Source organism: Pollachius pollachius, assembly GCF_949987615.1.
Source record: "Pollachius pollachius genome assembly, chromosome: 10".
NCBI classification, from domain to species: domain Eukaryota; kingdom Metazoa; phylum Chordata; class Actinopteri; order Gadiformes; family Gadidae; genus Pollachius; species Pollachius pollachius.
This window is the reverse complement of record NC_136943.1, coordinates 4168098-4194923: the sequence shown is the minus strand read 5'-3', so window position 1 is coordinate 4194923 and position 26826 is coordinate 4168098. Positions and strand designations below refer to the sequence as shown.

General features: G+C 44.5%; 6 protein-coding genes across 13 annotated transcripts in view; 1 reads left to right on the top strand and 5 right to left on the bottom strand.

Moving 5' to 3' along the window:
* Positions 1 to 1715: 1715 nt before the first annotated feature.
* Positions 1716 to 5188, bottom strand: LOC307081314 (uncharacterized protein). 2 transcript variants are annotated; one of them, XM_079744437.1, is made up of 4 exons: positions 4837 to 5188; positions 4465 to 4559; positions 4270 to 4336; positions 1716 to 3824 (listed from the first exon to the last, which is right to left on the bottom strand). In XM_079744437.1, exons 1-4 carry the CDS (start codon positions 5141 to 5143, stop codon positions 3265 to 3267), a joined length of 1029 nt encoding a protein of 342 aa, XP_079600563.1. In that variant the 5' UTR covers positions 5144 to 5188; the 3' UTR covers positions 1716 to 3264. The 2 variants fall into 2 exon arrangements, with proteins under 2 accessions (XP_079600563.1, XP_079600564.1); XM_079744438.1 differs by having other exon boundaries at positions 4270 to 4333.
* A 677-nt stretch (positions 5189 to 5865) lies between these two features.
* Positions 5866 to 9338, bottom strand: LOC307081311 (uncharacterized protein). 3 transcript variants are annotated; one of them, XM_079744431.1, is made up of 6 exons: positions 8996 to 9338; positions 8652 to 8746; positions 8479 to 8524; positions 8033 to 8316; positions 7819 to 7885; positions 5866 to 6645 (listed from the first exon to the last, which is right to left on the bottom strand). In XM_079744431.1, exons 1-6 carry the CDS (start codon positions 9300 to 9302, stop codon positions 6089 to 6091), a joined length of 1356 nt encoding a protein of 451 aa, XP_079600557.1. In that variant the 5' UTR covers positions 9303 to 9338; the 3' UTR covers positions 5866 to 6088. The 3 variants fall into 3 exon arrangements, with proteins under 3 accessions (XP_079600557.1, XP_079600559.1, XP_079600558.1); XM_079744433.1 differs by having other exon boundaries at positions 7819 to 7882; XM_079744432.1 differs by having other exon boundaries at positions 8479 to 8521.
* A 410-nt stretch (positions 9339 to 9748) lies between these two features.
* Positions 9749 to 12534, bottom strand: LOC307081313 (uncharacterized protein). 2 transcript variants are annotated; one of them, XM_079744435.1, is made up of 4 exons: positions 12114 to 12534; positions 11744 to 11838; positions 11562 to 11625; positions 9749 to 10949 (listed from the first exon to the last, which is right to left on the bottom strand). In XM_079744435.1, the coding sequence occupies exons 1-4, from the start codon at positions 12418 to 12420 to the stop codon at positions 10201 to 10203; spliced, it is 1215 nt and encodes a 404-aa protein (XP_079600561.1). In that variant the 5' UTR covers positions 12421 to 12534; the 3' UTR covers positions 9749 to 10200. The 2 variants fall into 2 exon arrangements, with proteins under 2 accessions (XP_079600561.1, XP_079600562.1); XM_079744436.1 differs by having other exon boundaries at positions 11566 to 11625.
* Positions 12535 to 12892: 358 nt separating this feature from the next.
* On the bottom strand, positions 12893 to 15652 carry LOC307081165 (uncharacterized protein). Of its 4 annotated transcripts, none has more exons than XM_079744242.1 (4): positions 15359 to 15652; positions 14973 to 15137; positions 14794 to 14860; positions 12893 to 14306 (listed from the first exon to the last, which is right to left on the bottom strand). In XM_079744242.1, exons 2-4 carry the CDS (start codon positions 15129 to 15131, stop codon positions 13540 to 13542), a joined length of 993 nt encoding a protein of 330 aa, XP_079600368.1. In that variant the 5' UTR covers positions 15132 to 15137; positions 15359 to 15652; the 3' UTR covers positions 12893 to 13539. The 4 variants fall into 4 exon arrangements, with proteins under 4 accessions (XP_079600368.1, XP_079600369.1, XP_079600366.1 ...); XM_079744243.1 differs by having other exon boundaries at positions 14794 to 14857; XM_079744240.1 differs by having other exon boundaries at positions 14973 to 15067.
* A 1627-nt stretch (positions 15653 to 17279) lies between these two features.
* smtnl1 (smoothelin-like 1) lies at positions 17280 to 20102 on the bottom strand (the record flags this gene model as incomplete). Its single annotated transcript, XM_079744834.1, has 5 exons — positions 17280 to 17661; positions 17883 to 18034; positions 18130 to 18244; positions 18352 to 19034; positions 20028 to 20102. The coding sequence occupies 5 exons, from the start codon at positions 20100 to 20102 to the stop codon at positions 17280 to 17282; spliced, it is 1407 nt and encodes a 468-aa protein (XP_079600960.1).
* A 4457-nt stretch (positions 20103 to 24559) lies between these two features.
* The window catches only part of LOC307081355 (equilibrative nucleobase transporter 1-like), a gene marked incomplete at its 5' end in the record, with an annotated part of 6074 nt that continues 3807 nt past the window's right edge, over positions 24560 to 26826 (top strand). The window contains 4 exons of the mRNA XM_079744499.1: positions 24560 to 24776; positions 25149 to 25278; positions 26180 to 26226; positions 26559 to 26635. Of these exons, the coding sequence (XP_079600625.1) occupies positions 24560 to 24776; positions 25149 to 25278; positions 26180 to 26226; positions 26559 to 26635 (471 nt within the window). The remainder of the gene's footprint in view (positions 24777 to 25148; positions 25279 to 26179; positions 26227 to 26558; positions 26636 to 26826) is intronic.

Genomic DNA, 26826 nt, shown 5'->3' with positions numbered 1-26826 from the left:
CACTACAGAGAACACCTGTTCACAAAGACAGGTAGTCCCAAACATGGAATAAACCTTTTTAGCCAGGAATGTCACCGAACTTGTCGCCAAACTCGCCGAACTTGCCGAACTTGGCATAGCTGAATCTGCCCTTTCCTGGTTCACATCCTACCTGATGAATCGCACTTATCAGGTAACATGGAATGGCTCCTTGTCCAAACCTTGCACGCTTGATACAGGTGTCCCTCAAGGCTCTGTACTGGGGCCTCATCTGTTCTCCCTCTACACCAGATCTCTGGGCTCTGTAATTACATCCCACGGCTTTTCCTATCACTGCTATGCTGACGACACTCAGCTATTTCTCTCTTTTCCCTCATCTGACAAAGCCCTGATTGCAACACGCATATCTGAATGTCTGGCAGAAGTCAGCACCTGGACAACTGCCCATCACCTGAGGCTTAACCTCAACAAGACTGAGCTCCTCCTAATACCAGGGAAAGATTGCCCACACATGGACTTACTGGTCACTGTTGAGGACATCACTGTATCTCCTTCTCCAACTGCCAAAAACCTTGGTGTAGTGTTGGACAATCAGTTATGCTGCACCGCAAACATCACTGCGGTGGCCCGATCCTGCAGATTTGCACTTTACAACATCCGCCAGATCCGGCCCTTCCTCACAAGGGAAGCAGCTCAGCTACTAGTCCAATCACTGGTCATCTCCCGCCTCGACTACTGCAACTCGCTCCTGGCTGGACTCCCTGCCTCTGCGATTAAACCCTTGCAGCGCATCCAGAATGCGGCAGCGCGCCTCGTGTTCAACCTACCAAAGTTCTCACATGTAACCCCCCTCTTCCGAGACCTCCACTGGCTCCCTGTAATAGCTCGCATCAGATTCAAGATGATGGTACTGGCATACAAGGCAGTCGATGGAACTGCCCCTGCCTACCTCCAAGCATTAGTAAAACCACACACCCCAGCTCGATCCCTCTGCTCAACTACCTCAGCTGGACGTCTGGTACCGCCATCGCTAAGAGCAAGCAAAGGTCGATCAGCGAAGTCACAACTTTTCTCTGTTTTGGGACCTCAGTGGTGGAACGAGCTCCCTACCGATGTCAGGATCGCAGAGTCGCTCACCAGCTTCCGCAAAAGACTCAAAACTCACCTGTTCAGAGTTCACCTCGACTGCATAGAAACCAATGCACAGCCACCATTGAATGTTGTACGTCCTGGCACTTGTACATTGCACTTATTCAAGGTACTTAATTGTGTAGCATCTACAGTAGCTGCTATCATTGCTTTACACAGGGAATGGGTTAGCCTAGCGATTGTAATACTTGCACTTGGTTCTATGAACATCTTTACTGTACCGACAGCGATATATTGTTTCACTACTTATGACAAATGTACTTATTGTAACAAATTCTCTTATTGTAAGTCGCTTTGGATAAAAGTGTCTGCTAAATGCCCTAAATGTAAATGTAATGTTGATTTGGGGTAGCCTGGCAAGAGATATTGATAAAACGTGTCCAAGCCCCACCGACTGCCGCGTCCTTTAAGAAAGTAGTCCAATCCGGATCGCTTTTAATTCACTTTATTTGTTAAAGTATTTCGGTATGGTAACTATGAAGCAAAAGGAGGGGAATTGTATGGACACGCGTGTGAGCGACAAACAGCAGGCCTCTGTATCTAACTCCCAAGTATGGACTGCCGGATGTTTCTGATTTCGTTGCCTCCAGGCCCTGCTTTAATACCGAGTAGGCGTGGCCTATGTGACGTATTGGCTCCGCCCTCCTCACCTGTCTAAAGGTTCTGCCATCTGTGGCTGGAATAGTTATTGCAGCTTATGTGTTCGATCCTACTTCCTAGTGGCTATGTATGGTAATTACGGCTTATGTGTTCGATCCTACTTCCTAGTGGCTATGTGTGGGCAGCTTATGTGTTCGATCCTACTTCCTAGTGGCGATGTATGGTAGCCCATGTGCTTAAAATACGTAACATGACACAAATACCTCCTTCATGTCGGTATCACACTGCAAGTCACTTATCTCGAGTTGGATGTCAGCTGGCATATCAGAAGGCTTGACTGAAAATGGCGAGCAAAACAAGACAAATTCCTTCTGAAGTTCACTGAAGACCTGAAACCTCCGCTTGAACTACCGCAGCAATCCTGTTATCTTGTCTTTGTATTGATCCATGTCAGCATTACGTCCGGTCACACGCACAGCTGTTAGACATGGGAAATGAGTGTCACCACTGCGTCTAACTTTTTTGCGGCCCTACAACATTTTGTTGCGATTATTCAGGTGCTGTGTAATAACCAACATAAAGGCAAGATCCTGCACCCATTCCGGGCATTTAAGTTCCTTCACTAGGATCTCCATGAACTGTCCAATTCTCTCTCGTAGGTCAAAGAAACGCTTGAGTACGGCACCTCGGCTTAACCACCGTAGGCCTACTTCAGCATGCTATGGTAGGCCAGCCTGAATCTCATTGTCACTGAGAAAAGTGTCAAACTGATGGTGATTCAGACCTCGCACTCTGATGAAATTTACAGTCTGCACAACCACACTCATAACATTCATTGTTAGTGTTTTGCAACACAACACTTCCTGATGCAAAACACAGTGAAATGCCCAAAAATCGTGTCCTCCATTTGCGGTCTGTACTTTCTCTCAGAATTTTGTCGCAACACCTGGCTTTCTCCCGACCATTGACGGTGCGCCATCTGTAGGCCAGGCTAACGGCACGGCACCAGTCCACTCCAACCACTCGGAGGATTCCAAGCTTTTTTATTGAGGTGGCACAAAAGGGGACCAAGAACCAGTCAGATGGGGTCCATGGGTAATCAGGAAACTATCTTGTATAATGTGGGGTTACTTTGCACTATTCTAAGTTAATTCGGCAGGCAATCTGTGATAACAAAGGTAAAGGGCTGATTATGGTCCCACGTCGGGTTTTAGTGAGCAGCCCAATCACAGCCCTTGCTGCTGCGTCGCCTCGACGGAAGGTTACAATTTTTGGGAGGTGCACGCCAGGCCCTGGCGGTGGACACAAGGAGGGTCCGTAACCCCCTTGCGCTGTGCGAACGTGGGACCATAATCAGCCCTAAAGAGTAATGATATAGACATAGATTATCAACAACAATAAAAAGAGCAATATCAATTTTTTTTATAAATATCTAAACAATGGAAGGCATCCTTAATTGTAATGAATAAAAAATAGAGCAATAATTTCATCACAGACACAATAGAGATGTCAATCAAAGCATCCCGTTGCCCCAGGTCAAAGCACCCCATTTCCCGTGTGCTTCATCATGTGGCGACGCAAATTGCTGGAGTCGCTGTAGCTGGCGTTGCACTGCAGACACACGAAGGGCTTCTCCCCGGAGTGAATCCTCATGTGGATCTTCAGGTTGCCTTTCTGTTGGAAGCGCTTCATGCATTGGTCGCACCCGTACGGCTTCTCGCCGGTGTGGGTACGCATGTGGATGGTCATCTTGGCATTGTTGGGAAACACCCTGCCACACACGACACAGGGCCGGCCCTTGCGGCCGCCCTGATGCCCAGTCCGCTCGTCACGGTGGACGAGCCGCTCGCCGCAGTCCAGGCTCTTGGCCACGCTGTGGTCCGCGGACAGCGAGCTCAGGGCCTCTAGTTCGGACGCGGTGAAGAGGGTGTCATGGCCGTCCACCGCCAGTGGGCCCTCCCCTTTTTCGTGGACGCTCAGGATCCGCAGCTCCCCGTTGTGACTGGACATGTGGGAGGAGCCAGGGGCGTCCACATGCAGTCTCTCCGAGGTGGCGCTGCGCTGTGTGCTGCGGTCTCCAAAGTATTCGTAGTCTTCTGCAGAGAGGAAAACAGAGAGAAAGTAATTGTATTAATTCATTATTTGCACAAAGGGATGTAGTATGTATGTTGTACACACTTGGCACAGAGGGTTAAGAATGTGTACTGCAGTCATAAATACACAGTATTGGAGAGAGTTGTCTCCTCCCCCCCTTCCCCAGACTTGAAGATGAGCTGAGCGTACCATTACATGTAAGACGGGTGCAATTATTATATTTTAACAATAACAAGGGATGTCGTGTCCTTCCCTGTAGTAGTCTATCACACATGAGATTGAGCCCGGTGTTGCTTTTTACAGATGAAACACATGATCCTTGTGAATTCTCTGTCTCTCAGATTCTCTGAACTTTTTGAAGGACCAGACTATTCAGCGCAGGAAGAATCGAGTGCAGTCGACCCAGGTCGTTTGCTTGCTCGCATGGCTGCAATGTGTATTACTCACCTACAGAGGGCATGCCGACAACAATATCCTCTTCATCCTTAATTAAAATGGTCTCTAGGGTCTGCTGCTTTCCACATAAAGATGGAAACACAAACAAGACATATTCTTGCATTTGCACGGAAAAGTTGTACATCCCAATTAGCAACAAATTGAATCATAAAAGGTGTGAGCCTTCTATGCGTTTATTGTGCCTACCTCTGCTGGAGTTGTAACAGAGGAAGCCTCACTTTTGGATGGTTTAAGATAAGGGGGACCTCCAACCACCTTGTGTTCCATCGGGGGCTTTTGACCTGAGGAGGACGAGGATGAAGAATACATTACATTCTTGACCAAGAGCAGCCATTCCTGCACCAAAGTGCAGGAAGGGCATATCGTATATTTAGTTTAGGCATGGGTTGTGAGCTGGCTTAATGTTCTGTTATTGCTCATTCTTAATCATGATCATTGTTATCATTACAATTTGCTATTACTACATGTAATTAATAGATAGGTGAGCGTGCTTAAAGACCCCTGAACACTTTCTCCGTCCTGTTTTTCCACCTATTTTACAGCCGGAGATCAACTCACCATTTCCCAGTGATTTAGTCCGTGGTTTGCAGGTGTTGGCTCGAGCCAGGGCGAAACGACTTGCCGCACGCGATGAATTTGATCTCATTTGAAGCCGCAAAGAAAACAGCTCACTCCTCATCACCTTCATCCTCGTCCTCAGCGCTTCGTTTTCTTTCAGGCTCTGAGTTATTTGTAAGCGCAGGGTAGTCGAGCCTTCCGAGAACAGTTGGCAAATTTCAGATACGGCCGCTTTCGCAAGTACGTCCATTATGGACGAAAGCTGTTCTTCCAAAGTTGAGCCGCACGGCGACATGTTTATTGACATATTTTACTCGATGTAAGAGAAACTGAAAAAACGGACACTGTGATGTCGAGTAATCCCTGAACGTAAAGCGAACAATTCCCACTTCCGCTAGATTACCGTAATACTGGAGAAAAAAAACAATGTGGCGCAAATTGTGGCCAATGCTACGCGGCTTTGACGAAACTCCAATCACATTGGTCCATTATGACATTCTGCGACATGACATTCTACTCTATTACAATATGATTACATTTATAAGCATCCGTGTAAGCGGGATAATGGGCATGATATTATCCCTAACACAAAGCGTCAAAAATTTAATTTCACGTTGAAAAAGTTTTCTTTCGTACCATTCATTGATATCTTTTACATTTGAATTTAACATAAGTTAATCATCCTTTCATTTAACTTTCGTTGGACAAACAAGGATTGAAGAGTGAACTATTTTAGGAAACTTCAGACTTTGTCCCATCAGAATAATGCTGCATTCTAGAGGGAGGACCGTAAACTGACTTAAGCACCACTGATATCTATATTTAACCAGTGACAGTTTTTAGTTGATTATATAATTTTAGAAAGTAGAACTCAGATATTATTGACCCTTTTGATAAAACCCAAGGTAAGAACTAGAAAATACTGGCACTCGAAAGAAGACAGCAAACAGAAAGTCAAAACAAGAGGGAGTTGGAATCAAGCAAATAGAATTGAAAGACAAATGAAATTATCATGTTTAAAGAGGGTTTACATTGCACAAATGCATTCCACAAGTGAACTTTGCAGGCAATTTGTGATTACAAAAGGTAACGGTAATGACGCAGAAATGTATTATTTACAACAGTAAAAACGAAAAAAAAATTTAAAGAAACTTGGAAAGAGTATTTAAAATCGTGAACAATAAATATTGTAAGCAGTAATTTCATCACAGACACAATAAAGATGTCAATCGAAGCGTCCCGTTGCCCCATGTCAAAGCACCCCATTACCCATGTGCTGGATCATGTGGCGACGCAAATATTTGAGGTCGCTGTAGCTGGCGTTGCACTGGGGACACACAAGGGGCCACTCCCCGGAGTGAATCCTCCTCATGTGAATCTTCAGGTCGCCTTTCTGCTGGAAGCGCTTCTTGCATAGTTCGCACCCGTACGGCTTTTCGCCGGTGTGGCTACGCATGTGGATGATCATCTTGGCATTGTTGGGGAAAATCTTGCCACACTCGACACAGGGCTGGCCCTTGCGGAAGGCCCGGTACCCAGTCAACTCTTCGCGGTGGACGAGCGGCACACCACCGCAGTCCAGGCTCTTGGCCACACTGTGGCCCGCAGACAGCGAGCTCAGGGCCTCCAGTTCGGACGCGCTGAAGAGGGTGTCATGGCCGTCCGCCGCAAGTGGGCCCTCCCCTTTTCTGTGGACTCTCTGATTCTGCCGCTGCATGGTCATGTAGGAGGTGCCAGGGGCGTCCACATGCAGACTCTCTGCGGTGGCACCAGGCTGCGTGCTGCCGTCTTCTATGTCACCACAGTCTTCTGCAGAGGAAAAAAACAGAAACACAGAGAGAAAGTAATTGTATTGATACATATGTACATAGCAGCTAGACTACGTGCTCCCGGTTTACCCCCAGACACAAGACGGAAACGTCATCAACATGTCAGCAACACGCCCACTCTCTCGTTGTCAATTATCCGGCTCTCCTTCACACTAGTGGCCGGGCCGGGTAAACTCCGGAGGGGCAGATTCTGACATTTGCGTTCCAACATACAGCCCCTCCTGGTGTAATCCGGAGGATGTCAGCAAGGGTGGATTACCGAACGGGCAAACCGGGCACATGCCCAGGGGCCCAAGGAATCAGGGGCCCTAAGTCAGAGCTTCTGTGTGAAGTCGCTGTTAGTAACTTTGAATGTTGCATTGTCGAAGCAATCAGTAGAGAAATACAAAAATTCAAGAGAAAACAGCAATAGTAGGCCTATTATTACTGAGTGAAAAAAAAAAAAGATCACTAGGGGACACTTTTCAGTTTGTGAATTTGAGACCGGTCACTCACAGGTCACGAACAAGGCACTGTGATTTAAACATGGAGCAACGGCGAACGGTTCTAACGGTGAACTCTAAGTGGAACAGCAAAAAAAACAAAAAGGAGAGAAAATTAAATTTGCTGTTGACTTTTATTGAGGCCGCCGTGCCAGTTTACTTTACTTAGCTGATCTGTCACTTTCTTATTGAACAGCCTCCAAAGAAAAATATTTCATTATTCTTAATATTATAAGCTAACGAAATTCGTTCAAATCGCCCAAAATGGCAACCCTTGGAAATCCTGTTTTGTTTAAATAAAGATGCATTTATTTGTATCTTTCTTTGGGGGCGGGGGGCCTGTGGAGTCCATGTGCCCAGGGTCCTGATACCTCCTAAACCGCCTATGGATGTCAGGCTTACAGTGCATGCGTGAAAGGGCTACCTGTAAGTTGATCAGCGAACATTGAAACGTTTGCAATTTATTTATTTGTTAAAAAACGATAAACCCTTTTGGCTCATAGCTGTTTCCATCTTTGAAGTGCAACTTCCACATTTTACTCGTGCTTTAGCAGGGCTCTGGTCATGATGCCTTTTTGAAGGAGGACCAGGCTTTTTAGCACAGGTAGAACACAATCTCAGTTGTTTCAGATCATCTGCTTGCTTGCATGGCTGCAATGTGTATTACTTACCCATAGCGGGCATGCCTCCACTGATATCCTCTTCATCCTTGATTAAAATGGTGTCTGGGGTCTGCTGCTTTCCACATTAAAAAAGGAAACACAAAGGAGACATATTCTTGCATTTGCACAGAATAATTGTCAATCCCAATAAGCAATAATTGTCAATCCCAATAATCCAAAAAGCCTCCCTTTTGGATGGGGAATGAGAAGGGGGATTTCCAACCTGCACAGTCCGTTCCTCGCGGCAGACCAACCGCTCGCCGCAGTCCAGGCTCTTGGCCACGCTGTGGTCCACAGACAGCGAGCTCCAGACCTTATGTTTGGACACCGTGAAGAGGGTGTCATGACCATCCACAGCCAGTGGGCCCTCCCCCTGTCCGTGGACGCTCAGGATCCTCAGCTCCCCGTTGTGACTGGACATGTGGGAGGAGCCAGGGGCGCCCACATGCAGACCTTCTGAGGTGGCGCTGCGCTGTGTGCTGCGGTCGCCAAAGTAATCGTAGTCTTCTGCAGAGAGGAAAATAGATGGCAAGTAATTGCATTTATTCATTATTTGCACAAAGGGATACAGTATGTACGTCGTACACACTTGCCACAGAGGGTTAAGAATGTGTACTGCAGTATTGTAGTACTGTATTCTTAACCCTGACTTCACTGGTTATTACTTACCTACAGAGGGCTTGCCTCCCACGATATCTTCTTCTTCTATCTTCTGCTTTACACATAAAGAAGGAAACACACACAATACATATTCTTGCATTTGAACAAAAAAGTTGTCAATCCCCACTTAAGACTAATTGAATCATAAAAGTGTGTGCTTTCTATTCGTGTGTTGTGCCTACCTCTGCTGGAGTTGTAGCAAAAGAAGCATCACTTTTGCATGGTCTAAGATAAGGTGAATTTCCAACCGCCTTGTAATCCATCAGGGGCTTTAGGCCTGATGATGATGAAGAACATTAAATCAAAAGTGCAGGAAATGGGCATAACCTATATTTAGATGAGGCATGGCTTGTGAGCTGGCCTGATGTTCTGTTTTCACTTATTATTACTCTTGATTATTGTTATTTTTACGCTTTTACCATTTCCTATTACTGCACGTAATTAATCGTACTTTGAGCGTGCGTAATAACGCCTGAACACTTGTACCGTCCTGTTTTCCACCTAATGCAGCCGGGATTCAACTCACCATTTCCCAGTGATTTAGTCCGTGGTTTGCAGTTGTTGGCTCGAGCCAGGGCGCAACGACTTGCCGCACGCGATACATTTGATCTCGTTTGAAGCCGCAGAGAAAACAGCTCACTCCTCATCACCTTCATCCTCGTCCTCAAGGCTTCGTTTTCTTTCAGGCTCTGAGTTATTTGTAAGCGAAGGGTAGTCGAGCCTTCTGAGAACAGTTGGCTAATTTCAGATACGGCCGCTTTTGCAAGCACGTCCATTATGGACGAAAGCTGTTCTTCCAAAGTGGAGCCGCACGGCGACATGTTTATTAACATGTTTAACTCGACCACTGGCGAACTGTTTCCTAAACTGATTCCTGTGATGTCGATTTACCCCCGATAAATCGAACAATTCCCACTTCCCACTTCCTGTAGATTACCGTAATACTGGGGCAACAAAAATTTCAGAATTACCAACTGCTATGTACTCTATTTCCAACAGTCTAATCTAGCAGAAATGTATATATTAGCGGAAACAATACTATAAATATTTAAATCTATAACAATATGATTACATTTTGTATCAAATTTGTGGTTCAAGTAAGTAGGCCTATCTGTGTAAGCGGGATAAAATACATGAAATTATCCTTACCAAAAGTGTCAACAATTTATGTAACATTGAAAAATAAGTAATCTTCTTGCATACCAGTCATTGATATATTTTACACTTTATGTTAAAATGATGAGTTAATCATCTTTTTATTTTAACTTTCTAAAGACAAACAAGGAATTAAGGGTAAACAATGCTTTATCCCATCAGAATAATGCTGCATTCGATCTATACATTTAACCAGTGACATTTTGTAGTTGATAATCTAACTAGAAAGTAGAACTCAACCATTATTGCCCATTGTGGTAAAACCCAAGGTAAAAACTAGAAAATATTGGCAGTAGAAAGACGATAGCAAATAGAAAGTGGAGGAAATGTGCTACCTCCTTGACTGCATTATTGGTCCATATCAATTTATGCCGTTCCCTCTTTTTCCACATGAAGATTATGAAGTATAAATACCATTCCACTATGACTTATGGTATTTGGAAGCCTGATTGAGACTAGCACCCAGCAGCTACTGTCCGGACTATGCAACCCTGGCTGACTCCATTCAGTGCAAGTCATCAGAGTTTGTACTCAGTATATATAAATAATGTAGGTAGATCATTTTGACGGTAGACTTCAAGCCGAAAAATTGCGGGCACCCTTGTGCTTGACCATGTGGCGACGCAAATTGCTGGGGTCACTGAAGCGGGCGTTGCACTGCAGACACACGCAGGGCTTCTCCCCGGAGTGAGTCCTCATGTGGATCTTTAGGCTGCGGCTCTGGGCGAAGCTCTTCCCGCACTGGACGCACACGTACGGCTTCTCGCCGGAGTGGATTCGCATATGCATGGTAAGCTTTGCCTTGTTGGCCATCGCAGGTGGCTCCTGCGTTTGGTGCGCTATTGGCTCCTTGTGGCCGAAGAACCGCTCAGAGTCCATGTTGTGCTGCAGTGGGAACTGTGCACCGAGGTTGCCCGGTCGCCTTCCCTTGTCGCCGGCCTCTTGCGCGGCGTGCTTCAGGGACAGGGAGGCGGCCTGGAGGCGCTGGAGCCGTTCTGCATAGCCGTCTCTAACGAGATTCCCCCTGCTGTCCTGCGTCCCCTGCGACGGGGCCCTCTCGCTGGGGCCGCTGTTGAAGCTGAGGAGGCTGTCGTGTGTGATGCTGTGGTCCGGGGACAGCAAGCTCAGGGCCTCCAGTTCAGACGCGGTAAAGAGGGTGTCATTGCCGTCCACCGCCAGTGGGCCCTCCCCTTGTCCGTGGACGCTCAGGATCTGAAGCTCCCCGTTGTGACTGGACATGTGGGAGGAGCCAGGGGCGTCCACATGTAGACTATCCGAGGTAGCGTCATGCTGCGTGCTGCAGTCTCCAAAGGCATCGCAGTCTTCTGCAGAGAGGAAAAACTGAAAGTTATAGAGAACATACTGCAATTAAAAAAATAATAATAATAATAACCCACGCAACCGCCAGAACTGATCAGCACGGCACGCAAGAAATTCAGAACCCTGAAGTCCCATTTAGAACAAAACGAAAAGTAGAAACTGTTATATCATAAATAGATTAGAAAATTAGTATATATTGTTATCCAAAATAAACCCACCTATAAACGTTAATAGGTTATGAATGTTTTATGTTAACAGGTCACCATTGTTAACGTCTATCTGTTTGGAAGTATAAATAAACCTTGTGTAGGATGAGACGTTTGTTAGTTTGCTCTCTCGCCCTGGTATTCTGGTGGCACATGGTTGTTAAACCGCTTGAACTGCATTCTACGTTTCCCTTAGACCTTTTGGTCTGAGTCTTTGTCCGAAACACGAGCACTTCCACAAGAGGGATATCATACCATGAATCTCAGAGTATGGAATTATTTCATACTAAGGAGAGCATGGAATAATATAATACATTGGAATATATTGTTATCCTATAAAAAAAAAACTAAGACCTATAACTAACCCTGCGTTGGCCTGAAACGCAGTTCCCAGTAACCCTTCATGCTCACCTACAGCGGGCGTGCATCCACCCATATCCTCTTCATCCTTGATAAATATTATGTCTGGGGACTCCTGCTTTCAACATAGAGAGGGACACACAGGGAAGACACATGTTGGCATTTCCATACAGACATTGATACGAAACATTGAATCATGAAGGTGTGTGATTATATGGGTGTGTTGTGCCTACCTTTGCTGGATTTGTAACGGTGGAAGCCTCACTTGTGGATGGGGAATGAAAAGGGGAATTTACAACCGCCTTGTGGTCCATCAGGGGCTTTAGGCCTAATAATGATGAAGAATACATTGAAACACATACCAATAGCGTTCAAAGGGCCAGAAAGGGGCATAACGAATTTTAGATCAGGCATGTGTTCACCAGTAGGCTAGATACCCCGTAGCCTACTGGGCAGTTATTATTCAATGTTCATTATTAAGCATGATTATTGCTATCATTCTTATTTGCTATTACTATACGTAATTAATAGATAATGAGCGTCTAAATCATGAACCATTGTACCGTCCTGTTTTCCACCTAATGCAGCCGGAGATCATCTCACCATTTCCCAGTGATTTAGTCCGTGGTTTGCAGATGTTGGCTCGAGCCAGGGCGAAACGACTTGCCGCACGCGATGAATTTGATCTCGTTTGAAGCCGCAAAGAAAACAGCTCACTCCTCATCACCTTCATCCTCGTCCTCAGCGCTTCGTTTTCTTTCAGGCTCTGAGTTATTTGTAAGCGCAGGGTAGTCGAGCCTTCCGAGAACAGTTGGCTTATTTCAGATACGGCCGCTTTCGCAAGTACGTCCATTATGGACGAAAGCTGTTCTTCCAAAGTGGAGCCGCTCGGCGACATGTTTATTAACATATTTTACTACCGGCGAGAAGTAACAGAAACTGTGATTAAACTTCTCTTTTTGTTGTTTTCATTCGGTAAATTCAAAATATGTTTCAGTGCATTAACGCCACCGTCTGAATTGCACGAAACGGACACTGGGATACGAAGTTACGAACTATTTCCTTTTCCGGTATATTACCGTAATACCGTAATAAAAACATTGTTGGTGTGTAATAGGTCCATGGTGTGCATGTGTTTCTAGATGTGAAGAAAACTACATTCTGATTTATCAGTTATGACGTTCAGCGGCCGATTATTTCAGAATAATTCGAATAACGTCGGTTATTTCAGAATAACCGACTAGGAGACAATTATAAATTAGCAAAAGCAACACAATATAATTAGCAAAAGCAATACAATATTATTTATTTAAATTGCAAAACCAATCTAAATCAATAACAATATATTTTTTATTTTGTCACACGTGATTAATTTATTTAGAAAGTATCTGTGTAATAATAATGTACATATTATTCCTGAATGCAATGTGTCAAAATTTTAATTTTAAATTTTAAAAAAGGGTTATCGTCTTGCATACCATTCATTGATATAATTTTATACTTGGAGTTAACGTATGTTAATCAGCCTTTAATTTATATTTCGTAAGACAAACAAGGAGTGAAGGGTGAACAATAATATAAATCTTCTGACTATGTCCCATTAGAATAATGCTACATTGTAGAGGGAGGACTGTAAACTGACTTAAGTATCACTGAGATCTATACATATAGCCAGTGACGTTTTTTAATTGATAATCTAACTGTAGAAAGTAGTACTCAACCATTATTGCAAAACAAAACAAGAGGTAGTTGGAATTAAGCACACAGAATGAAAAGATAAGTGAAATGAACACGATCATGAATAATGTTGGGTTACATTGCAGTAGTCTATTCCACAAGTGAACTTTGCAGGCAATTTTTGATTACAAACGTAACGGTAATGACACAGACATAGATTATAAACAACAATAAAAAAAGTTTTTTGAAGTTTGAAAGGGTCAGTTTTTTTCAGGTGATGAAATAAACCTAAAGCAGACTTTTCATCCCATACACGATAGAGGAGTCAATCAAAGCGTCCCGTTGCCCCGTGTCAAAGCACCTCATTGCCAATGTGCTTGACCATGTGGCGTCGCAAATTGCTGGGGTCGCTGAAGCGGGCGTTGCACTGCAGACACACGCAGGGCTTCTCCCCGGAGTGAGTCCTCATATGGATCTTTAGGCTGCCGCTCTGCGTGAAGCGCTTCCCACACTGGACGCACCCGTACGGCTTCTCCCCGGTGTGGATGCGCATGTGCATGGTAAGCTTGGCCTTGTTGGCCAACGACCTGCCGCAAAAGGCACAGGAGAAGGGTGCCTCGAGCGTTTGGGGCACTATGGGGTCCTTGTGGCTGAAGAACCGCTCAGAGTCCATGTTGTGCTGCAGTGGGAACTGTGCACCGAGGTTGCCCGGTCGCCTTGCCTTGTCGCCGGCCTCCAGCGCGGCGTGCTTCAGGGACAGGGAGGCGGCCTGGAGGCGCTGGAGCCGTTCTGCGTGGCCGTCTCTACCGGGACCCCCCCTGCTGTCCTGCGTCCCCTGCGACGGGGCCCTCTCGCTGGGGCCGCTGTTGAAGCTGAGGAGGCTGTCGTGGTTGATGCTGTGGTCCGGGGAGAGCGAGCTCAGGGCCTCCAGTTCAGACGCGGTAAAGAGGGTGTCATTAGCGTCCACCGCCAGTGGGCCCTCCCCTTGACTGTGGACGCTCAGGATCTGAAGCTCCCCGTTGTGACTGGACATGGGGGAGGAGCCAGGGGCGTCCACATGCAGACTCTCCGTGGTGGCGCTGCGCTGTGTGCTGCAGTCTCCAAAGGCATCACAGTCTTCTGCAGAGAGGAAAAACCGAAAGTCATAGAGAAAGTAATTTTATTAATACATAATGTGGACATAAGGATAAAGTGTGTAGCTACAGTGTACATGCAGAAAGTTTACGATTTAAGTCTTACTGATTAAATATGTGTTAACCGGAGGCTTTATTTTGGACGATTTCTAACTTGGTAAACGTGTTCATTGTGAGTTAAACGCTCTGCCCCATTTAGACATTGAAGTAGCTGCTTAATATGTTCATTTATCAAACCCTCAAAACCATTAACCTGCATATTGGCTTTGCCACAAGACAGATCTCGTAGTATGACTCTCAGAGTAAGGAATTCTTTCATACTAAGGAGAGCATAGACAAACTAAATGAAAAGTAGATGCATCATTATTAGAATAATATCATCCATGAGAATACATATAGTTATCCTGTAAAAACACCTATAACTAACCCTGCGTTGGCCTGAAACGCAGTTCCCAGTAACCCTTCATGCTCACCTACAGCGGGCGTGCATCCACCCATATCCTCTTCATCCTTGATAAATATTATGTCTGGGGTCTCCTGCTTTCAACATAGAGAGGGACACACAGGGAAGACACACAGAAAATACTTCAATCCCCCATAACGATGCATTGAATCATAAAGGTGTGTGATTATATAGGTCTGCTGTGCCTACCTCTGGCGGAGTTGTAACGATTGGGGCCTCACTTTTGAATGGTGCGAGAAAAGGGGAATTCCCAACCGCCTTGTGGTCCATCTGGGGCTTTAAACCTGATGGTGGTGATGATGATGATGATGATGATGATGATGATGATGATGATGATGACGAATACATTCAATTCTATACAAAGAGCATGCCAGAAATGGGCATTACGTATATTTAGATCAGGCATGTGTTCATCAGTAGGCTAGGTACCCGTAGCCTAGTGTACTGTTATTATTAAATGTTAATTATTAAGCATGATTATTATTATCATTACTATTACTACAATAAATGTAGTAATAGTAATGAACACTGGCCCCGTCCTGTTTTCCACCTATCACAGCCGGAGATCAACTCACCATTTCCCAGTGATTTAGTCCTCGGTTTGCAGATGTTGGCTCGAGCCAGGGCGAAACGACTTGCCGCACGCGATGCATTTGATCTCGTTTGAAGCCGCAAAGAAAACAGCTCACTCCTCATCACCTTCATCCTCGTCCTCAAGGCTTCGTTTTCTTTCAGGCTCTGAGTTATTTGTAACCGAAGGGTAGTCGAGCCTTCCGAGAACAGTTGGCTAATTTCAGATACGGCCGCTTTCGCCAGTACGTCCATTATGGACGAAAGCTGTTCTTCCAAAGTGGAGCCGCTCGGCGACATGTTTATTAACATGTTATACTCGACCACCAGTGAGAGACAACATAAACAGTGATGAAACTTCTTCTTCTTGCTGGTTTCATTCGGGGTTTTCAAACGTTTCGGTACATTACCGCCCCCGTCTGAACAGGAGTATGAATCAGGGATCCGACTTCTCATATAAAACAGAACCCACACACCGAAACTAATTAACCTATATTAACCTAGCCTAAATTCCATATATATATTTTGTTATTTTTAGAAACCGTCAGGACAAATAATTTTGATGGTTTTCCAGATATGTAATTTTAAACTCATAGTCTACCCCTTCACTTATTGTTATTCTGCTACAATGCATGGGATTTGTAGTAGGCCTAACCGATGCTCCTTCATAAGCATCCTTCATAAACGTAAATATACTATAAATTAGACTAATCAAAACTTTGTTTAGCCATTTCTGGACGAGACACATGTGGTAGTTTAAAACGACACAATAAATTCCCATAATGATACATTTTCTTAATTTCTAAGTAATCACCAGAACATCATTCCTAGAAACCGCAGAAACCGTTGGAGGATTTGTATTGTTAAATTTCAATAAAATTAATTAATAATCATAATTAATTGAATAAAAAAATATATTATATATAGGCTATATATATATGTATCAAGTCAAAGAAGTGTAAAATCACCGCACACTGGTATGAGAAGATTAGCTGATTCATTTTGTGAACTAAATACTTCGTTATTTTTAGCTATATATATATATATTTAATTATATTCATTATTATTAATAATTAATTAATTATTTTATTGAAATGTAACAAGAAACTCTATCGTTCTTTCGGCTCTTGAATGTAACACCCACAGAGATCAATATTTTATTGTCTATAAAAATTCTGGGCTGAGAACTCAATGTTTTCACAGTGGTTGAAAAGTTAATTATCTCAGCAAATTGTGTTTGTAAGGTAAAAAGCTGTTTCAGGTAAGTTCTTGTAGGTTCAGGCCCAGAAAATATCGCAATATATGACCTTGAAAAGAGGATAGATTTGTTTGTAATACAGCGGCATGTGGTTTTTAATAGTCTGTTTCCATGTGCCCATGCACAACTTGGCATGGGTGTGCGTAGTGAACAAAAAAAAGTCCCCACCAATATTCAAATCAAACCTGCAACCTGGCTAGAAACACACGTAGTAAGCCTACGAAATAATACATTTGCTGAAAAACAATCTAATACAACCAACTATAGTGAATACAAATATACACATTTCTAATTATAGTGCACCCAGATAATTAATTAATTAATACATTGTAACGTTTGTCTATATCCAGTGTGTGTGTGTGTGTGTTTGTGTGTGTGCGTGCGTGTGTGTGCGTGCGTGTGCGTTTATGTGTGTGTGTTTGCAAGCATGTGCATCCATTCACGTGCACATGCGCAATCCTGTGAGGATGTGTGCGCGTAACTGTTGCATGGCTGAGTGAGTTCGTAAAGCGCTATAAGCATCGACTCCTTTTTACATAGCATAAGACTAACTTTCGTATAAGCAACCCAAACGCCTTTCCATTTGGTCTGTCAGTGCCCCTTGCCCCTCTATAAGCCTGCTTAACTCATGTTTCCCAAGCCTTTGATACGTTATCCTCCTGCAGCGCCTAACTTTGCGGCTCATCTTCCTTTAGCCCAACCGCAGGAGTCGTCGGTGCCTCCACCTCCCCTTCAGTGATCTTCGCGCTAGTCTCCTCGTGCATCCCGTCCTTCCCCGGCTCTGTAGTGTCCTTCGTCCCGTTCTCTACAGCGTCTGTGTCCTGCTGCTTCTCCACTGTCTCCACCGCTACGTTGGCCTCGTTGTCTCCCGGTTCTTCCTCGGCGTTCACGCCTTTTTCTTGGTCCTCTTTGTCTTTTTTCAATTTGTCTATTTTGGAAAAGGTCTGGCAAAGCGCCTGGACGTAGGTGAAAACACACATGGGGTCCGGCCTGTCACCCATCAGGATCATATCGTTTACCTCCAGCAGGGGGTAGCAGTCGGCCAGAGACCTGGGTCAAATAGTATCGGAATTGGTATGGTATTGAAGTTGAAGAACATAATAATAATATTATTAATAATAATGAAATGTATAATAATACAACCGATAATAATAATGATAATAATTATGATGCAAACAATAATATGAATAATAAAAACAAATAAAAATGCAAATTAACAGGGCTCACTATAGCTTACAGAAGATTCGCCATGTATGAAAGTATGTACTCACTCGGCCGTGCTGAAAGCCAGAGTGAAATTCTTCCTCCGCTCCTCTGCTTTCAGGGAGGAGAAGTCGAAGGCGTCCGGAAAATAGCGATGGACAAGGGCGCAGAAGGCCAGCCCGTCACACCAGGAGGACGAGAAGTTCTCAATGTTGATACCCTTGGAGGAGGGGAGAGGAAGGTATGTCTATGACTCTGGTTCAAACCCCTTAGTAAAACAAAGGAAAGACAGTGTTTTAAACAAGCCGACCTCACCTCGTAGTTGCGCGTCTTGCTGCGGCACCAATGGAGCATCTTCTGTTTGATAGACGCCCCTGTGGCAGAGCCCGCGGATGACCTCTGAACCTTGAAGTTGCAAGCCACGGGTGTCCTGTGCACACAGTTCTTCATGTAAAACGTGTTGATAAACATATCCAGCAGTGTTTTCTACGGAGTGCCGGCATGAACCGTACATGAAGATTTTAAACGGCGACTTACTCGGGGGCCCCTTGCTGGAACTTGGCGAGGATGTCCTTCTTAGTGGACGCTCGCCCGGAGCGGGCGGAGTTCCTCGGTCGTGACACAGCGGCCGCAGTAGTAGAGGACGTCGGTGGGTTCGCGCCAGCCTTTCTTTTTGTCTTCACCTGCTTATCTGACTCCTTGCTCTTTCCCCCCTCCTTCGCCTTTCCACCTTCCTCTCCCACTTTGTTCTGCTCTTTCTTCCCTGCCTTGGAATCTCCATTTCCCCCTTTGGCTTTTCCTACTTTCTCACACTTCTTCTCCTTTCCTGCCTCTTCTCCCGCCTTCTCCCCTTTCTCCTTCTTCTCATTCCCTTCCTTTTCCTCCTCTGCTTTGCCGATCCCTTCATTTTGATCCTCCTCTGCCGATCCCTCCTCCTCACACACCTCCCTTTCTCCTTCGGCGTCTCCCTCTCCCTTGCTCGTGGCGGGGCCTACATCCTCAGAGGTCCTTGCTCCGTCTTTATCTCCGTCTGATGTGGTCTGAGGGCCGTCCTTCTGTCCCGTACTGATCTCCCCGGCCGCCCGCTCGGCCCCTGGGTCCCCGCATGGCTCCTCCGGGTCCGGCACCGTCTGCCCTTCCCCTGCGTCCCCAGCCGAGGGCTCTTTCTCTGGGCCTTCCCTCCCCGGCTCCAGCCCCTGGACCTCTGCCTCTCCATCCAACTGTCACATAAAATGTAACATACTGTGTGTCAACCGCGTACATATGAACTTTTAACTGGTCACAATGTTAAGAGATCAACATTCAAGGTATCAAATGAGTGAAGTCAAAAGTCAAGAAGTCAAAAGTCAATGTAGAGTTACATACGATTTTGTGATTGAAGATATTATTAGCAACATTCAATTTTAAAATTTCCCTGGAAAACATGTGAATTCAGATGTAGAGGATATTGGTCATGAAAATGTTCTAAATGTTATGTTATGTACACTAACTAAATGCTGTTAGTGTCCCCTGTCTATAGCATCAATGAATCAAGCTGAAATCATGTCAAATGGTTTAGAGGGACACATGGACAAAGCACCATGTTTGAAGAAAAAAACACTGTTTATGACGCAGAAATGAGTAGCTTACTCAACAGTCTGTTGGTAATGTTTTTGTGTTTGTGTGTGTGTGTGTGTGTGTGTGTGCATTTGTGTGTCTGTGTGTGTTGAATAGTATGGGGGGATGTTAGACCCATTTGTTCCTGCGTGGGTGCATGCGTTTGTTTGTGTGTGTGTGTGTGTGTGTATGTGCATGCCTGCGTGTTTGTATGCGTCACCCGCCCATTGGTTTGAATGTGTGGGCCATTCTTGAATCCGTCATTTGGCAGTAGAGCAGGTGTATCACTGGCCTCTAAGCCACTATACTCTCCTACCTCTATGTCTGTCTGCTGTAGCACCTGCTCCGTCCACAAATACTCTGACTGGTCTAGGAACGGACCAAACAGCCTGGTTTTTGGTTCTTTGCCGTTTTACTACGTCTGTGAGAGTGTTTCGACTGCATCTCTTATCTGCACTTTTAAAATGTACACTAATCCACAAGAATGATTCACACACACACACACACACACACACACACACATACATACTCACACACACATGAATGCATGCATGTTGATACACACACATGTATGCTCATACACACAAACACACACACACACTTTGACACAAACTAACCTGACTGTTTTTGTCTCCTTCCGTGTGATTGGTTGAATCCGCAGAAGAATCCGCTGTCGATGGTCCTGCCTCCATTGTCTTCCAACGCGTCGGGCTTCCGACAGGATCGAAGGTCTAATTTCAGGTCTTCAGAAAATGTATCAAGGTAGCACCAATTAGTCCAGCCTTTCCCCTGGAGACCCAGCGTAGTTCCTTAATCACTGCATTAGTGTAGTAAAACTATACTTCTATATGGGTATGTCCCCCTCTTGCCCTCTCTCTCTCTCTCTCTCTCTCTCTCTCTCTGTCTCTCTCTCTCTCTCTGTCGTCCTGCCTCTCTACCTCTGCCAGTGTTTGTGTGCTCGTGTTTTGTGTTGGTTTTGTTTATGGTGGTCCTTGCTTTAAAACCCCATCACCCCACACTCCAACCCCACCCCACTTTGTGACATGTCAGGGCTACTTTATCGGACCTTCTGAACAGCACAGGGTCCAGAAATAGAGCCCCGGTGACAGAGGGACAGACAGCTGCCTCTGCTGTGGAAACCGTGTATACAGACACACAAACACAAACACACACACAAACACACACATATACACACTGACACACACACAGACACACACTTATACACACTGACACACACACAAACATAAACACACACACACGTCCACACACACATTCACATACAAACAGACACACACTTACACACACACACACACACACACTCACACACACACGCACACACACACACACACATGCTCAGACAGACACACATGCACACACACATGCACACACAAACACACACAGACACACACGCACACAGTGTGAGTGTTGTGCAATGAAAAAAAGACACACACAACATTATGTCTTTATCCACAGGTTTAACACGTACAGCCTTTAATGTTAATTAAATTAGTTTGATCAGTCCTGGCTCATCATCTTTACATTGCAATTGTGCCCAACGCCAAAAATGTTGAAGGACCCATAAGCATCAATAAGCACCCCACACCTTCATGTCTAACAAGAAACGTACTTACTATAATAAATCCCAGGCTAGTGTGTATCAGGAGGATGCATTGTATACCATACACTAAAACATTCAACACAATAGCGGCTGTCGATCGAGTTACTTTAACGGTGCCTTTAGCTGGTAGCAGTTGTTGTTCCTGGTGACCTCTAGCTCCCTATCTCCCCCCTTCTCTCTCTCCATCTCGCCATTTGAAGATCATTGCCCTCAACCCCTTCTCAGTTACCTCTTGGTTTGTCTTTGAGATTTACCATTATGTCACTTTCTCTAATTTCACTACACATTTCCTGATTTAGTCTATCGTGTGTGTCTATTTGTATCTCTCTCTGACTGTCACCCTCCCTTCCTCACTCACTTACCCAACTACACACATAAACACTCACTCACACAGACCAACAAACACTGATCATTTTATTTCTAGAATGCGTGGATGATTTCAACATTATAGTAACGCTAAAGATAAAAAATGTGCTCTGTGACAAAGCACAGAAGCGCATTGGGTCCTGATGAATAAATATCACCTTGCCTTGACTTCAGGCTGAACAGTTTATCATTCAATGCCAAACAACTGGTTTTAAAAATAAACTGCTATCTGTACTCCCTCTCCCTCGACTGTCATTACCCCCCCCCTCCACACACACACCTGCTGTCCTCTCTTTTCTCCAAGGATTGGGGGGTGGGAGGTTTGTAATCTCCTTCCAGGTTTGTACCACTGTAGCCATGGTCCAATCATAACAGCCCATCCATCAGTTTGGACTTCCAACTTTGTTCTTTTATTTCTTCTCCAAAGACCTTTGTCCAGACCAGTTTTCACAGCTTTACTCTGGATGCAGAGTAAAGCTTGGATGCAGAGTAAAGTGCATCGATTGAATGCATGCACTATGGTTCTTGAGCAAGTGTGTGTGGGGGTGGAGATGAATGATCATAATTCGGACCAGCAACTTCGTGTGTGTGATCGGCGCTGACCTTTGTGGTTATTCTAGTCACTGTCAACGGGGTTATCACACATCCTAATCTTCATTTTAAGCTGGGTGTTACATGGCATAGTGAAGGCACAGCCTGCAAATGTTTTTTCCCCAGCCAGTTCGGAAGACATTTTCTAAGCACATGGGCTCCAAATTCCTCCTAGGATCTATTTGTGTGCTATGCCATCATCGTGAGTCGTGGTTCATAAGGTCTTCAAATTGGGTCCGCTCAGGACCAAAGCAGATTCTACAAATGATGAACAAAAATGATTGGACACCTTAGCCGATACTGTCCTAAGTTATAACTCTAAATTAACTTGTGTATGTTTGTTTTATTTACCGGCAAAGTAACTTCAATCTTGGATGAGGTGAGCCAGATGTAGAGAGGTAACAGCTTTAGGGGTCAACGATTAACTTGGAGACGGCTAAGTAATGTTGGGATGCTGGGTTCATCTCAGGGACGGCCGATGGTTACAGCTGAGTTACATGTGGACGTCACTCTGGAATGTCCTTTATTGACCGTGTTTTTTCCACACTTATTTCGTTCATATAGGCAAGTTAATGCTCATACCTCATTTAACCAAATGGTAAATTTTGTGTAAGGCAACCGTGGCAAATTGCTCCTAAGTAACTTGGTAACTTTTACTTTGAGTACTTCTCTGGAGGTGGTGCATGAGGCATCTCCTGAACCCTGGTAAAAATTCAGCCTATATTGGCATAGGTGAAATGGTAAATAAGCCACGTCTATAGGTTCTGATTTATCTCAGAAGCATACAGCTTCACATGGTGTTAAATGTTGCTGAAGCAGAAACTAGTCAGAACTGGTGTTAGCACTAGGAATGTGGTCCAATGAAGTATTAATGTTAGCTTTAATATCCGAGGGTCTAATAAGCTATAGACCCAATCATTGTTCATTGACAATATTTACAAAGGCAAAATAATGGATAACCAAATGTACGACAAGCATTGAGAACTGTCTTTGCCTTTCAGGACTAATCTGTACTGTTTGACAATGGACAATATTTACAAAATGTAATTAATGTATAACCATATGAATGCATACAACACGTATTTTGCGCCTTCTTTATGCCTTTACTGTATGAATCTCATCTACTCTTCCTGGTGAAAGAGACTATATTCTATTTCTGGACCTTCTGGCCAGTGGGCCTTTACTCCACTCCTTCCTCCTTCCTTATTGCACAAAATATAGACTCTGGTCATGGTTTGACAAACCCTGCTTGCTTTCTGCTTGCTTTCAATCTTTCTTTTTATTTTCTTCTATTTGTCCCACTTCTTTCCATATTTCTGCTATCCTGCTTAATGTATTTGAGTTACTGCCAATATTGTGTGAATACAATAACAACAAAATCAGAATATTAAAACAGATAACAGGGAAAGTCTATTTATTAATTATACTAAATGAAAAGCGTATCTGAAATGTTAAGGACTGTTTGAAAAGAGTCTGGAGTGGCCTTAGGGGGTCTGGGGGAAACAAGATGTACATTTTAACTACACCCCCAGGAGTCAACAGACAGTCAGATACTGACAACGACACATCAGGCCACTCTTTCACAATGGTTGTGTTCACTGGCTTAATGTTATCATTATCAAAGTTGTAGAAACTTCTGTATACTTTCACGGAGGTGAGTCTTTTTGCAATCATGTTTGTGGCTGTGTGTGAGAGTGTTTATTTTAAGGAAGTATGAAAATATGTGCTCATGTGAGGACTAGTCTCGTGATAATATAGCAATGGATGTAAAGCATATTTTAGGAAGTCTCTGGGACAGTATTTATAGTGCAAAGCAGAGGTATAAAGAGAACTGAAATATCCTATTCAAGTAGATGTAGCCTACTGTTAGTTGACTGAAATTGTACTCAAGTAAAAGTATTTGAGGAAAAAAAATACTCAAGTAAATGTCAAAAGTAGCTCACTTAAAACTACTCACTAATCTACTTAGTAACATTTGTCAAGGTTACCTTCCACATGCATCCAATGCAATGAAGTGAAATAGGAAGAGAGGAAATTAGTTATAGAGTACTTTCATTTATTGTCTTGCAAAGGCATCCGTATGAATGAAAGATTTGTCAAAAATGTAAAATTACATATGCGGTTACAATTAACACATCGATTAAATGAAAATAAAATGTTCTCAGGCTCTCAATATATCTGAAATTATAAACTCAATCCCCTCCAACCAAGGGCGTAGGAACCGGGGGGGACGGAGGGGACGTGTCCCCTCCAATATCGGAGACAGGTGCATTTGTCCCACCTAAAAATGATACCGGATCTGTCAGGTTTCCGATATGTGTCCCCCCCAATGTTAAACTCATTCCTACGCCCCTGCCTCCAACTGCCATGCCTAATGTGCCATGTGGGAAATACCATCATAAGAGAAGTTGGCTCGGCAATGATTAGAAATAGAACTCAACAATGAATAGCATGGTTAAGGCGAAAAAGTAAGTGTGTGTGTGTGTGTGTGTGTGTGTGTGTGTGTGTGTGTGTGTGTGTGTGTGTGTGTGTGTGTGTGTGTGTGTGTGTGTGTGTGTGTGTGTATAGTGGATTATGCTGGGTTGCGATGGTAAAGGCGGCGTGCGTCGCTGGCTCACGCTGGTCACCGGCATGGTGGAGAGCCTGTGTTTCACGGGGGGCGTGTACGGCTGGGCCTCGCTGGTGGTGGTCCTGAAAGACGAGAGCTACTACGGCTGGCTTTGTGTCAACGGCACGGGGCTGAACGGCACGGGGCTGAACGGCACCGCCGCCAGCGGAACCCAGGTTCTAGGTGAGTTGGCGTCTGGAGGACCCAGACCAAAGCAACCAGGTCAATGCATGTGTGCTCGAAGGTGACATATATATACCACCAGGTGCGAGTGTACAACCCAGTCTCGCGGAAATACCTGACACTGTCACGTCATTTCATCTATTCATTCGTGATCTGGGACATGACGTGTCCCAGATCAAGAAAGTGAAAGTGTCAGGTATTTCCGTGAGACTGGGTTGGAGTGTGAATAGCCATCACAAGCCCTTTTGAAAAATCTGATATGACCGAACCGGGAATTTAACTGTCCAACCCTTAGTATGTAGTATTTCTCAGGGCATCAGGAGGACTAAAGTTCTACCGTAATCCGTCTGTGATCCCTGTCCCCTTGTGCAGACTGCAGTGCACAAGACGAGCAGTTCACCCTGGTCTTCACCATCGGCAATTTCATCAACTGCGTCATGGTGCTGTCCAACGGCTACCTGTACGACCGCTACGGCACTGCCGTGGCTCGGCTGTACGGCATGTGGGTCTGGGTTTCCGTCCTCCCTGCCCCACCCAACCCCTTGGCTCCATATATACAACTCCAATTCACCCTCCTAAAATCGCTAAAATCGAAATTTTCAAGTTTTGCCACTTAAGTTATAATTGTATCTTTATCCTTACCCACCTGTTGTTATAAACCAAGATGAGTGTTACGGTGTTATCGACCCTCGAAAGGGTTCCAAACTTTACCCAATCATCCAAGATATGGTTTAAAAAATGAAGAGCTGATAAAAGCTGATAATCTGTGCATCCCATAATGCTGACCGCAAAACAGGCTTGTTCCTTAAGTACTGGTTTCAGTACCAGTTTCCTTGTCATGCATCAGTTACCCTCTATTATACAGCCAGTGGTTGGAGTTGGTTTTTAACCAGCAGCTACCAGGGGCGTGATATCACTACCACGCAAAGCAATTTATTTATTTATTATAAGGTTGTATTAGTTTATTAGGTTGAGGAATCCGGTGGACATATCAAGCTATTTTGAAACAACATTAAGAAGTCAATCTGAGGTATGGTGTTATGATTAGCCAATCCAATTTTGTCAAGAAGCATTTTGATCTGCACCTGTTGATAATACCTCTTGGAAATCAAACCTCTGGAGAGGTTCCAGACTTTAACGTCTACCAATGACAGGCTATGGGGAGGAGGAATTAAAAGAGGAATTCAAAAAGTCTGAGAGGGGATGGCGGATGTGTGGTGAGGTTAGGAACAAGACCCATGGCATTGAAAGGTAAACAGCCTTCATGTAGGCTTGAGGCTTTGCAAACAGGGCCGGTTGTTTGAAAATACTTTTTTTCTGCCCCAATAGAAAAGTAATAGTGGACAAAGTATTTTACATCTGCAAACTCATTAATAATCATCCTCCTCTCTGTCTCTCACCAGAGCAATCTTCACCGCAGGAGCACTGTTCGTGGCCTTCTCAAGTGCAGGTACCGAAGCCCAAGAAAAAGTTCTCCTCCATCATTATAGGGCTTGTACATTGTGACGTCACATCACAATGACCGCCGCCATTTTGGGAGCATATGAGCGCAGTGATGTTTGTTAGTATATTGAAATAATGGTTGTTGTCTTTATGGTCAGACATTGCTGTGCGTGTTCATGCAAGACGTGGCAAAACAACCTTTTCATTCGCCAATGTTATGGTTTATTTATGTTTATTTAGGATTTTACTAAATGAATACTAGATATAAAAGTATTAAGTACAAGCAGAAGTGATATTAAACTTCTGCTTTAGCGACATGACTCGTTCCTTTCCCTCCAGCTCTCTCCGTTCTCCTCTACCCTGCTCTTACCCTGCTGGCCCTGGGGGGAAACATGTTACTGATCACCAATCTGCAGGTACTGTCATAGTTACACACACACACGCACACACACGCGCAACAAACACATAGATACACACAGACACAAAAACCCACACAAAATAGACGCACGCACATACGCACGCACACACACATTTTGACCAGGCCTTGCTCGAAAAAGAGGTAATTTGACCTCAAGCAATTTTGCCTGGTAAAATAAAGGTTAAAAAA